Source organism: Taudactylus pleione, unplaced genomic scaffold, assembly GCF_031769625.1.
Source record: "Taudactylus pleione unplaced genomic scaffold, aTauple2 ptg000174l, whole genome shotgun sequence".
NCBI lineage: Eukaryota > Metazoa > Chordata > Amphibia > Anura > Myobatrachidae > Taudactylus > Taudactylus pleione.
In genome coordinates this window covers 2,871,064-2,883,992 of record NW_028284576.1, presented here as the reverse complement: position 1 = coordinate 2,883,992, position 12,929 = coordinate 2,871,064, and the positions used below count along the sequence as shown (strand labels likewise).

Below are 12,929 nucleotides of genomic sequence, written 5' to 3'. Positions count from 1 at the left end.
CTGTGTAGATATGGGGTAGAGGTTCCTTTTAAATGGGACTTTGGGGTCTATTTACTAAGCCTTGAATGGAGATAAACTACCGACTACTCAGCTCTTAAAAAGGCCCATACACGGTGCCATGTAGCAGCCGATTGGTATGATATCACTGCTAGATCGTACCTTGTGCGGGCATGTTAACGGGCAGCACGCGCTCACGTGGGATCATACATTGCACCTCCAGATCCTACGTGCTGGTGATGCAATGTACGAACCCATGCAGCGCTATGCGGGGGGGGGGGGTCTTTGGGGTGCCGGCATGTCGGGCAGTGGATCGCTCAGTGTATGGGGACCGCCCGATATGCCGCCTGTCGGATCAGCCATCGCAGCGCAACGTGCCTATCGCACCGTATATGGGCCCCTTAACTGCCATGTCACAGGATGTTTTTGAAAAATGACAGTTAAGAGCTGGTTGGCTGGTACTTTATCTCGGTCCACTTTATCTTCATCCAAGGCTTAGTAAATAGACTCCCAAGTACTAAGGAGGATATGTACTAAGCCTTGGATTGTGATAAATTGGAGAGAGATAAAGTACCAACTAACTAGCTCCTAACTGTCCCTTTACGTGTTATATTTGAAAGATGGCAGTTAGGAGATGATTGGTTGGTACTTTCGCTTTCCACTTTCTCTCCATGGCTTTGTACATATCTGACAGTTGCTACAGGGAATGCTCCTGGGGTGCAGATTTACTAATGCGATATAAGCTCCAACTCCAGCAGAGTTTGTCTTGAAATAATGTAGAATACTTGAATCCCGTTCTATACGGCAAGTTAACAGATGTCCTTAAATGATGCCCGGATCTGAGGTATTTGCCAGCAGACACAACTACATAGGTGATATCTGCACATGCATTGTGCGGCAATGCTCCTTGACTCTCTGTTCACCGACATAAATGAAGTCTATCATCTTCTCTACAATATGCTGAAGGACACGACGTCCGAGCCTCTCCTGCTTTCCATTCTCCAGCATTTTCTACTCATCCGCAACGATTATTACATCAGGTAGGAAGAATTGTTTAAGTCCTTCTGTGTTCTCTGGCTTTGTGCAGATAAATAATAATAATAATAGTAATAATATATGCTGAAACAAAGGTATTCCTGCACAAACTTGACCTTGCTTCTGCTACATGCAGATTGGGGTATTGTACCACTAACAAAACTTAGCAGGTGGCAATGACCACAGCTGGAACATTAAGTCACACAGAGACACAGATGAGGTCACAAGGAAATTATTTGCCTCAGAAAAAAATGCAAAGTTTTATACGTTTTGTCGGTAAAGATAAATTATATTGTTTACTCTTAACGCGACAATCCAATATAAAGAAAAATAAAAGCAAATTGTTTATTCACTCCATTGCAGACAGCCCATGTGTTTCCTAATTCCCGTTAGTGTCCTAATGCAGATCAAAAAGCGAATACAGTGATTTGAGCTACTGTGACATCACTGACCACGCCCATATATATGAATCTTCCAATGCAAACAGCACATTTGTGCAAAGCAATTTGCTAAGCCCTCAGTAACTTGCCATTTGCTATTTTATACCCCTTGCAGACATATACGCCCCGGCAAATACACGGCTCCCACCCGGGTTTTTCAACACGGGTGTAAACCCGGGTCCTTGCTCTGAGAACCCCTTTCACACTACACCGCAGACCCGGGTTTTTCCCGAGTTGACGCCTTCCACACATAAGCCCTGGCATTCAGTGTGAGGTCGTTTAAAGGGAACGTCCTCTGCTGTCTGCCACTAATGAGGTCATATGTGACAGCCCAGAACAGCCAATCAGCTCCTTCTCAGGTTTTTGGACCTGGGTGGCACCATTCAGAAATAAGCCAGGCCACTGACCCCGGTTGCAAGTCCCGTTAACAACCCTGGTCACATGATTGCAGGGTGGCGGACCCTGACTGCCAACCCGGGCCTGATCCTTTCAGACATAAAGAGGACCCGGTTCGACTCAGCATGCACCAGCAAATTCCCAGGTTTATGGCTATGTCTGAAAGGGGTATAGGTGAAATGCTTCTCTCCTAACACGGCCGCATAATGTTTAAGAGAATATAATGCAAGGATTGCGTGATACAGGGTGCACGGTGAAGCTTCCTAATCTGGAATATCATCCGGTTAACTGTTCTAGACATCTTTGAGGTCTGTGTCTGTTCCCATATTATTATGGATTTGCTAAATTCGCCATGACATTAGTGCTGTGTTATTTAAACCTGTTTCTCATATATGAGATGCAAATTGAATTTGCAATGAATTATTTTCACCAGGGCTTATTATGGTTCCAGCTCTTATTTTGCTGAAGGTTACGTTAGCATGTGCCAGAAAATCAATAGGTCCTGTTAGTTTTTACATAAACCAATTCTATTAATAAAAATAAATGGCAAAAAAAAATAAATCACCTTGGTTTCTTAATGACATTGAAGAGTTGTTATTGACAGCAATATGAAAACCATGAAATGGATGTCAAATATCTCTCATATATAGCATCAATATTTATAAGCGTGTCATCCCTACATTAGCGGCAGAGGAACTAATATACGGCTAGCCGAGGTCTAGGGACTGCTCTGCGGCATTTTCCCTGGGAGTTGGTTCTACTAAAAACATTGCCCCCTTCTGTTCAGATTCTGTAGTGCATTATACTGTAAGCCGATACGGTGGTAAGAGGGGGAGGGATTTACTAATATAGTCGCACCCCTTAACTGGGAAAACACATTAACAGCTGCTGCATAAATTGTTTATAATTAATTATGGATCTAATGTTGTTTTATGGAGGGGGCTCATTTGGATGCAAATGCTTTAAAAAGTTGCAGGTAAAAAATAGTGTATTTGCGCCCATCTCAGAATACATTCAGCGCTGCACATGTGCCAGGTATATGTCGGGCGCACCTACACCCAGCTACACTAATACCAGGCCAGGTCATGAGCACAAAACCATAAAATGCATTCACTATTGACTTTTGATTACATAAAACCCCCATGTAGTACGGGAGGTACAGTATAACCTTCCTCTTTGTGTGCAGATGAAAGTAATAAACCATTTCTTCTACAAATCTGCCAACGAATATGGTATAATATAGGCACAATGAATCAGGGGCAAAAGTTCATACCAGGTGCCCGTATGGCAAGATAGTTGTCGGTGCCCCCCCTCACTTGCATCCACTACCATGACCCCAGTCCCAGCAGCACTCTCACACACGCCCCCTAAAGCACATTTACTACCAACATCTCCACAACACCCAGTCACACTCTCTCCTCTTCCTGCATTCACTTCCAACACCCCACCACCACCCAATCACACACTCCCCTCCCCATCTGTTCACATCGAACACTCCAGTAGTACCCAGGCATTCTCCTCCCCATCTGTTCACATCGAACACCCCAGCAGTACCCAGACACACTCTCTTCCCACTCCCCCTGCACATTCACTTCAACCACCCCAGTAGCACCTAGACACATACTCTCCTCCCCATACATTCACTGCCAACACCCCAGCAGCACCCAACCACCCCACTCTTCCCTACATTCACTACTGCTAACACCACAGCAGCACCCTGATTTCGTGGCCAACACTGCAAAACCACCCAGACACACATTGCCCCCCTCCACATTCACTTCCAGCAACCCAGCAGCAGCCAGACACCTACTCTCCTCTCCCTGCATTCACTGCTAACACCCCAGCAGCACCCAGACACGCACTCCTTCCTCAATTAACTACCAACGGCACACAAACTCTACCTGTTGCTGATCAGGGTCTTCCCATTCTTGCTGTCAGCTGCTACTACAGCAACACAGAGGGCTTCGATGTGGTGGGTAACACAATCTTAAAATGCCATTACTCACGTCTTCCACCTGGGAGGGATCTAACCGAACCCTTCCCAGCACCCCCCTGCAGCGCGCGCCCTTCTGCGCATGCACAGAAGGACACCAGAGGGACTTCTGGGTCGTAGATCTGGAAGTCTCTCATTCGCAAAGGACCGCTCTTACCGAGAGAGCTGTCTTTTTGTGATTTTCTACATGCCTACCTGCTTAATTAACGCCGGCATGCATGCGGAGAGTGGCGCGATGCATGGCATCCTGCCCTATATGTGGCGATTATTGACAATACCTACCCTAGGTACCTTAATCAATAGTACAGTAATTGTTGTCATGCTTTATACGTAGACGTAAGACGACCGTATTGGGGAACAGCCATAATTTGATCACATTGGAGCTAGACAATTGCAGCAGTATGGATGGAGCCAGTGGGATTATTCTAGGTATAATTATCAAACCTAAACCCCTAATATTTAGCGAGAGCTGCAATTACCTGTAAGTGTTCTACGCTCTCCTGCAATAATGACAACTTATGCCTTAATGCCTGTCATAAAGCAGCTATCGTTTCTCCAAGACATTTGCAGTATAACAAAAGGGACAGATGTGAATTTTGAATATTCAAACACCGTCATCTGTAGATTGTGCGTTGTACTCTATGCAATGATTAACATCCGGCTTAAGTGTCTGATTCTCCTGACTATTGTCATTCATTTTTTTATTATTTTCCAGCAAGGTTTCCAGCTGATGGGGAAAGTCTAACCCCCGTTATCACCGCATAGTCCCTCACCCGGTTATGCGGAGTATGGCTATTCATAACGAGCACATGCATTGTTTTATTATTGAATAGTTCATTTGAACTGGATGAAGAACGTTAATTTCATTTTACATTATAACCAAATCTGATTTTTATTTTTTTTTCATGTAAAGAATAAAAAATAACAATCGATGTGAACGCTAAGCGCCATTGAAAGGTTTTTCATCTATGTAGACACTGCTGTACTTCAGCTAACGGGATTTCTTTACCTACTGTACAGGGCATCCGGAAAGTATTCACACCGCTTCACTTTTTCCACGTTTTGTTATGTTACAGCCTTATTCCAAAATGGAATAAATTCACTTTTGCCCTCAAAATTCTAAACACAATACCCCATAATGCAATGTGTAAATAGTTTTTTTTTTTAGATTTTTGTAAATTGATTTAAAAAATAAAGAACTAAAGAAATAACATTTACAATTGTACATAAGTATTCACAGCCTTTGCCATGAAACTGAAAATTGAGCTCAGGTGCATCCTGTTTCCACTGATCATTCTTAATTGGAATCCACCTGTGGTAAATTCAGTTGATTGGACATGATTTTGAAAGGCATACACCTGTCTATACAAGGTCCCAACTTGACAGTCCATGTCAGAGCACAAACCAAGCATGAAGTCCAAGGAATTGTCTGTAGACCTCCGAGATAGGATTGTCTCGAGGCACAAATCTGGGGAAGGGTACAGAAAAAGATCTTCTGCTTTGAAGGTCCCAGTGACGACAGTGGCCTCCATCATCCGTAAATGGAAGAAGTTCGGAACCACCAGGACTCCTCCTAGAGTTGGCTAGCTGTCTAAACTGAGCGATCGGGGGAGAAGAGCCCTATCAGGGAGGTGACCAACAACCCGATGGTCACTCTGTCAGAGCTATAGCATTCCTCTTTGGAGAGAGGAGAACCTTCCAGAAGGACAAACATCTCTGCAGAAATCCACCAATCAGGCAGTAGAGTGGCCAGACGCAAGCCACTCCTTAGTAAATAGCACGTGGCAGCCTGCCTGGAGTTTGCCAAAATGCACCTGAAGGTCTCTGACCATGAGAAACAAAATTCTCTGGTCTGATGAGACAAATATTGAACTCTTTGGTGTGAATGCCAGGCGTTATGTTTGGAGGAAACCAGGCACCGCTCATCACCAGGCCAATACCATCCCTACAGTGAAGCATCATGCTGTGGGGATGTTTTTCAGCGGCAGGAACTGGGAGACTAGTCAGGATAGAGGGAAAGATGAATGCAGCAATGTACAGAGAGTTCCTGGATGAAAACCTGCTCCAGAGCGCTCTTGACCTCAGACTGGGGTGACGGTTCATCTTTCAGCAGGACAACAACCCTAAGCACACAGCCAAGATATCAAAGGAGTGGCTTCTGGACAACTCTGTGAGTGTCCTTGAGTGGCCCAGCCAGAGCCCAGACTTGAATCCAATTGAACATCTCTGGAGAGATCTGAAAATGGCTGTGCACCGACGCTTCCCATCCAACCTGATGGAGCTTGAGAGGTGCTGCAAAGACGAATGGGCGAAACTGCCCAAAGATAGATGTGCCAAGCTTGTGGCATCATATTCAAAAAGACTTGAGGCTGTAATTGCTGCCAGAGGTGCATCAACAAAGTATTGAGCAACGGCTGTGAATACTTATGTACATGTGATTTCTTAGTTAATGTTTTTTTATTAAATTTGCAAACCTCTCAAAAAAACTTTTTACACGTAGTCATTATGGGGTATTATGTGTAGAATTTTGAGGACGAAAATTAATTTATTCCATTTTGGAATAAGGCTGTAACATAACAAAATGTGGAAAAAGTGAAGCGCTGTGAATACTTTCTAGATGCACTGTAGAAGAGAGATGGTGGCTTTTTTTTTGTTCTTCCATTTGTTGCAGTTTCATTATTGTCCCCCACTAGTTTCTGGCATGATGTCACTGGCTCCTTGTAAACCGATAGACTACATTCTCTGCCGCAACAACTAATCAGGTGCTTGCTTTCATTTTCTAACCTGCCCTTCATGAATGAAAGCTAGTGCCTGATTGGTTGTTATGTACAACATCAGAGTTTTCCTGCCTTTCGCTATAACTTAAATAAATGTCTCCGTATGATGAGGACTTAAAGCAGAAAGGAAAAAGTAGGCAGAGGCGAGGAGGTAGCTGCCATCTGTAATAGTAAAAAGCAAACAAAAATGTCAGGCATGTGTTCATTAGAACCGTTCCAAAATCTCTCTCGAAGAAAAACAAGTATGGCTGCCGGATACAGCCATACCTGTACATGTCATTGTGAGGAGGATACAAAAAATACTTAGAGGGGTGTTCCAAAGCCTCTCTGCTCACTCCATCACCTGCTGTGTGACTGTGGTTGCCATGTTAGTCAAGTACAATGTTAACCTAACAATGAATCCTTATTGTGTTCTATTTGTTATCAGGCCACAATACTATAAAGTTGTTGAAGAATGTGTTGGACAAATTGTTTTGCAATGTGGAGGAATGGATCCAGACTTCAAGTACAAGGGAAGACTGGACGTAGATTTTACACATTTAGTTGGTAAGTTGCAAGTAATACAATGTGACTTGTTCATGAACTTATTTTCAGACACGTGCTTGGGATGGCCCATGGGGGTGCGCCTCCGAATTCCTGTGGGGTTGCTGCCTTGCAATGGAATGTAACCATCATTTGGAAACCATTTGAGGGTTTAGCAAATTGAGGGTTTAGTAGTGTGCATGTGCAAATGAGCGGGATTGTACCGCCCCTGAATACCGTGACAGCGCATCGGCCAAAACATTGATAATAACCCAGAGGAACAGCAGCACGCATTGGCGGCAATCAAATTTAAGACCTAGCAGAAAAGCGGGAGGGCACTGATGGTTACGCATCCCATTCCCTATCTGTACTGTTGGGCTATATTCACCAGCACCGTCTTTGAATTATGGTTCAATTAGGAAATAGTTTTTACAGTGTTATTTATTGTCTATAATGAACTTCTTGTAGGTGTTTGATCTATAAAATGTAGTGGAATTATTGCATTGTTATGGCGAAAAAATTCTCCAGAAATAATGAAGCAAACAAGTTCTCTACAAAACACTGTGAGGCTTGTTGCACTTCTTGTGTTGATTATAAGAACTTTGTTTTATACATTTAGTACACAATATTAGTGTGACTAGAGCTCAACCGCTACTTTGTCCTGATCCTAAGGCATACAGTACATTCACAATGTCAACACCAGAATGTCGCCAATCAGAATGTCGACATTGACAGAATGTCTAAATTCAACATGGCAACATTCGGTTAGGCTGCAGTTAGTGGTTAGGGTTATTCTTTGGTTAGGGTTAGGCTGCAGTTAGTGGTTAGGGTTATTCTTTGGTTAGGGTTAGGCTGCAGTTAGTGGTTAGGGTTATTCTTTGGTTAGGGTTAGGCTGCAGTTAGTGGTTAGGGTTATTCTTTGGTTAGGGTTATTCTTTGGTTAGGGTTATTCTTTTGGTTAGGGTTAGGCTGCAGTTAGTGGTTAGGGTTAGGCTGCAGTTAGTGGTTACTGTTAATCTTTTGGTTAGGGTTAGACTGCAGTTAATGGTTAGGTTTAGTATGCAGTTAGTGGTTAGAGTTAGTCTTTGGTTAGGGTTAGGCTGCATTTAGTGTTTAGGGTTAGTCTTTGGTTAGGGTTAGGTTGCAGTTAGTGGTTAGGGTTAGTCTTTGGTTAGGTTTAGGCTGCAGTTAGTGGTAAGGGTTCGTGTTCGGTTACAGTTAGGCTGCAGTTAGTGGTTAGTCTTCAGTTACAGTTAGGCTGCAGTTAGTGGTTAGGCTTAGGCTGTAGTTAGTGGTTAGGTTTAGTCTTCAATGAGGTTTAGGCTGCAGTTAGTGGTTAGAGTTAGTATTTGGTTAGTTAGGCTGCAGTTAGTGGTTAGGGTTAGTCTCTTCGGTTACAGTTAGGCTGTAGTTAGTGGTTAGGGTTAGTCTGTGGTTTGGGCTAATTTTTGGTTAGGGTTAGGCTGCAGTTAATGGTTAGGATTATGCTGCAATTAGTGGTTATGGTTACGCTGCAGTTAGTGGTTAGGATTAGGCTTTGGTTAGTGTTAGGTTGCAGTTAGTGGTTAGGATTAGGCTTCAGTTAGGGTTAGGCTTCAGTAAGTGGTTATGGCTAGTCTTGGGTTAGGGTTAGGCTGTAGTTAATGGTTAGGGTTAAAGTTAGGCTGCAATTAGTGCTTAGGGTTAGGCTGCAGCTAGTGGTTATGGTTAGTCTTCGGTTAGGGTTAGGCTGCAGTTAAGGTTCCGAATACTCAATTTATCAATCCTAACCCACATAGTTGACATGCCTACTCTCATCATTCACAATGTTGACATTTTGGCAACATGAACGTTGTGAATGTTGACAGTCGTCATGCTGATTTTCTATTCATGTTGACACTCAGAATATCAGCATTTTGTACCACACCTAAAGTTAGCGTCTATATGCTCTGATTATCACCACTTCAAACGTGACCGCTCTTCAACATACAAGTGATGTCTGAGCTGAAATGTGCTGTGCTGCTGTTAAAGTTCTTGTGTTCTGATTGGCTGCAGGTTGTTCCGGTCCCACACACTTACGGATAGTTGCATCAAGCCTTGGAGAGAGATAAAGTAGAGAAGCTGCCCAAAAGCAACCAATCCACTTCTGTCATATATCTAAGGCAGACTAAGAATTGACAGGTAGAAGCTGATTGGTTGCTACGGGCAACTTCTCCACTCTCCAAGGTTTGATACACCTCCCCTTGATTTCACACTGACCTTATGTCAAATAGACGCTTCAACCCTTATTACATGCTCATAGGTTGGGATTGCAGTATCAGGTCTGCTCTGAGATGGAGTGTGTATGTGTGTGTGTGTATATATATATATATATATATATATATATATATATATATATATATAGACAGTATAGAGTCCCCTAATCTTATCTCCACTTTGCAGTTCTCCCTTTGCTACCTGATAGCGATTATTAGTGAACGTCCCTTTATCACACATCACGATAGCACCATACACTGACGTGATACCGATACGATGTGACATTGCACTTCTCTCCCTGCAGACACCTTGGTGGATAAGGCAAAAGTTGAAGAAAGTGAACAGAAAGCGTCAGAATTTTCCAAGAAGGTGAATCCATAAATCACGGTCATTTAAATCCTAGACAATTGGTTTTCTGTGATCTGGACACTTTAGGAAAGGCGGTTTTCTCCTCCGAGGCTGGAGACAGCTATTGATTGGCTGCTGAAATCGATGTTTGGCAGCATTTTAACATGATCCTTGTCAGGATCACAAAGGTCAATATTGATGTATTAGGTCGGAGCTGCTATGTTGGGGGTTATGTTGTGTTATTTTAGCTAAGATCTACTGCTTAAATACCTGAGCACACTAAGGGCAATACTCTGCTAACTACTATATCCTATGAATTGCTGGTGCAATATCCTGAACCTAAGAGAATCAATCAATATGTCTTCTTATCCCTAAAAATAATTTTAAATATTTTTTTTTTCCTCTTCCCAGTACGGCTCATTCTATAATGACACAATACACGGGCGCAAAGCACCTTTATTTTTGTGCAAATGCGCCCACTGTATTGTATGGGATAGCTGTAAGTGCAGACGCACAACACATTCTCTGCGCAGAGGCGGCTTTGTATGTGACTTTTGGGAAAGAGACAACTTTGCAGTATTTAAAAAGACACTTTATTTGGTCAGGGTAAAGCATAAGCGCAGCATAGGGACCACTGTTTTATGCATAGTACAAACGTTTCCAAACTCTGTTCTAGAGGCACCCTAACAGTCCTGGTTTTAAGGATATCCATGGTTAAGTACAGATGGTTTCATTAAAATGAATGAGGTACTAATTGAGTCGGGATCGGTATGAAATACCAAATCCCGATGCTGGAAGACCGGAGGTGAAGATCCCGACATGTTAGTATTTCTAACCTAACCCCCCCCCCCTAACCCTCCTTTAGGGGTGCCTAACCCTAACCTCCCCCCCAAGTGTCTAACCCTAACCCTCTTCCCTGCAGCCTAAACCTAAGTCTCCCGCGGGGATCGGGGGTGTGCCTAACCCTAACCACCCCCCCGGGGGTGCCTAACCCCCCCTCCTTTCCCTAGTCTAAACTTAACCCTCCCGGGGGTCCCTCCCCCCCCCCCCCCGCGGCTGTCCACACCCGGCTTACCTTCGACCGGTATGCAGGGCGACAGTCTCCCGGCGTCGGGATCTCAACGCCTGTCATTAGACCCCTGCCGGGATTAGACATTCGGGAAGCCGGCGGTCGGCATTTCGACCGTCGGCTTCCTGACTGCATCCCATTGAGTCGCCTGTGGTCAAACATGGATATCCTTATAACCTGGACAGTTAGGGTTCCTTGAGTCTAGAGTTTGGGAACTGCTGGCTTGCTATTTTTATCAGTCATATGGTAAGGGGGATAATGAGACCCCCCCCCACAGAAGTGGCTTCCTGTGAGACCCTGTAAGGAGACGGCCCTGTACGTAGACCGCACACAATAGATAGGACAGGCCTCAAGCTGGACTAATTATAGTATATTCAAAAACTTTTAAGAACTTTAAAACTATTTTATATTGTTTTTATATTTTTTGGGATAATCAAAATCCATTTGTATCAAAATGTTTAAATGGGACTTGGGGGGGGGGATTCAACTAGCCGGTAATGTACCAATTGATCCCCATGCGATGCTTGTAATGTAGACATAACGTAGGAAGGGAATTAGTATCCCAAATATATGTTTCTGCAGATTGAGAGATCCCCATATAGCACAACAATAAAAGTCTACAGTAACCTATGACCAGGAAACGGGGAAAATAATATAAACTAATATTTAGTTACCTACGAGAATTCGGCCAAACAGAGACGTATTTGCCCCAAGTTTTACTATGTCCTATTATACCTTTATAATACCCCCTCCCCAGGGTTGGTGCACATATACCACAAACAGTACTCGCGTGTTACATGTAGTACGCTTCAAGCATCGGGAATGCACAGAGCGCTGTACTTGTGCAAAGAGCAGAGGTTACATGTATGTGCTGGAATGAAAGACGGACCCACTCGTAATAACCTGTATTTGGGTATATGTTACTTTTTCATATTCTGAGATACAGAAGATGTAAATGTGAGTTGTCAGTGTTCATACAAATGAACCAATGCGCCAATAGGAAGCGTAAAAAAAAAGATCATTTTTGCCATTAAATTATTTTCAGGACATCTGTAAAAAAAAAATCCTCATCTCTTGGCAGCCGCACAGAATAGATTATCTCTTTATATAATCTCTCTCTTCTTTTTATTGCTTTACATAGGGAGGAAAACGGGCTAAAATAGGAAAAATATACTTTCCATGACACTTCAAAAGCTATTTTCAGGCAATTAGTGTAACCCCAGATGCCAAAATAGCTTCCAACTGAGGCGACATATTAAGTGTAAAACGAAGAGCGGCATCTATATGAGGTTCTCATTTCTCCTGTAAATGTCTGATAAGTGCATAGTTTAACACCATGTCATAGCTTACCACACAGAGACGGATATGCATCAAACCTTTCAGAGACAGATATAAAGTGCAGTAATTGGCCAATAGCAACCAATCCGCTTCTTGCTATCATTTCTCTAGCACAGTCTATAAATTGACAATTAGCAGCTGATTGGTGGCTAATATGGGCAATGTCTCCACTTTACCTTTCTCGAAGGTTTGTTACATCTTGCAATAAGTTGTTAAATATGATCTTAATGAGCAACTGTCATGGCGGAGAGAGGGTGGGGCCAGCGCAGAAGGGGGTGGGGTCATGGATGATGAGGAGCTCTCAGTAGGCGGCTGGGTCACATTTAGACAAAGGGCTAAATATGCCGATATCCATTCTGAATTACCTTTGCTGAAGCAGGACACTTCAACCAAGGGCATGACTACTCCAGGAATGTGCAGTCAGGGTAGACAGAGCCTCCCCTGTCAGACTCCTGAGATTTGTTATAAAATTATTAGAATAAATAATACAAAGAAGATATTTAGAACTTCTAAACATCTTGTTTATTAACTGTAATCAATTTTATAGTGAACACTAACCAGCTTTGTGGAGCTCCCTGTGACTGCAGGGAGATGAGAGATGAGGCAGCAACAGCTCAGCCTCGCTTCTGTAGAGTCAGACACTGCTTGTAAAGCTGGGGGCGGGTCCACACCATGGGCAGGAAGCTGCACAGAAAGAGAACTAATAGAGGTGTGCCTTGAGCACTGATGGACACCTGGATGTGTCATGTGACCAGGAAGTGCACTGCAGTGTTTAGAGA

The 12,929-nt window shown here is 43.4% G+C and overlaps 1 protein-coding gene across 3 annotated transcripts in view; it reads left to right on the top strand.

Moving 5' to 3' along the window:
• DIAPH2 (diaphanous related formin 2) overlaps positions 1-12,929 on the top strand; it is a 1,301,891-nt gene that overhangs the window by 350,648 nt on the left and 938,314 nt on the right. For all 3 annotated transcript variants that reach the window (XM_088475573.1, XM_088475574.1, XM_088475575.1), the window contains 3 exons: positions 921-1,037; positions 7,066-7,184; positions 9,700-9,764. In XM_088475573.1, the coding sequence (XP_088331699.1) occupies positions 921-1,037; positions 7,066-7,184; positions 9,700-9,764 (301 nt within the window). The remainder of the gene's footprint in view (positions 1-920; positions 1,038-7,065; positions 7,185-9,699; positions 9,765-12,929) is intronic.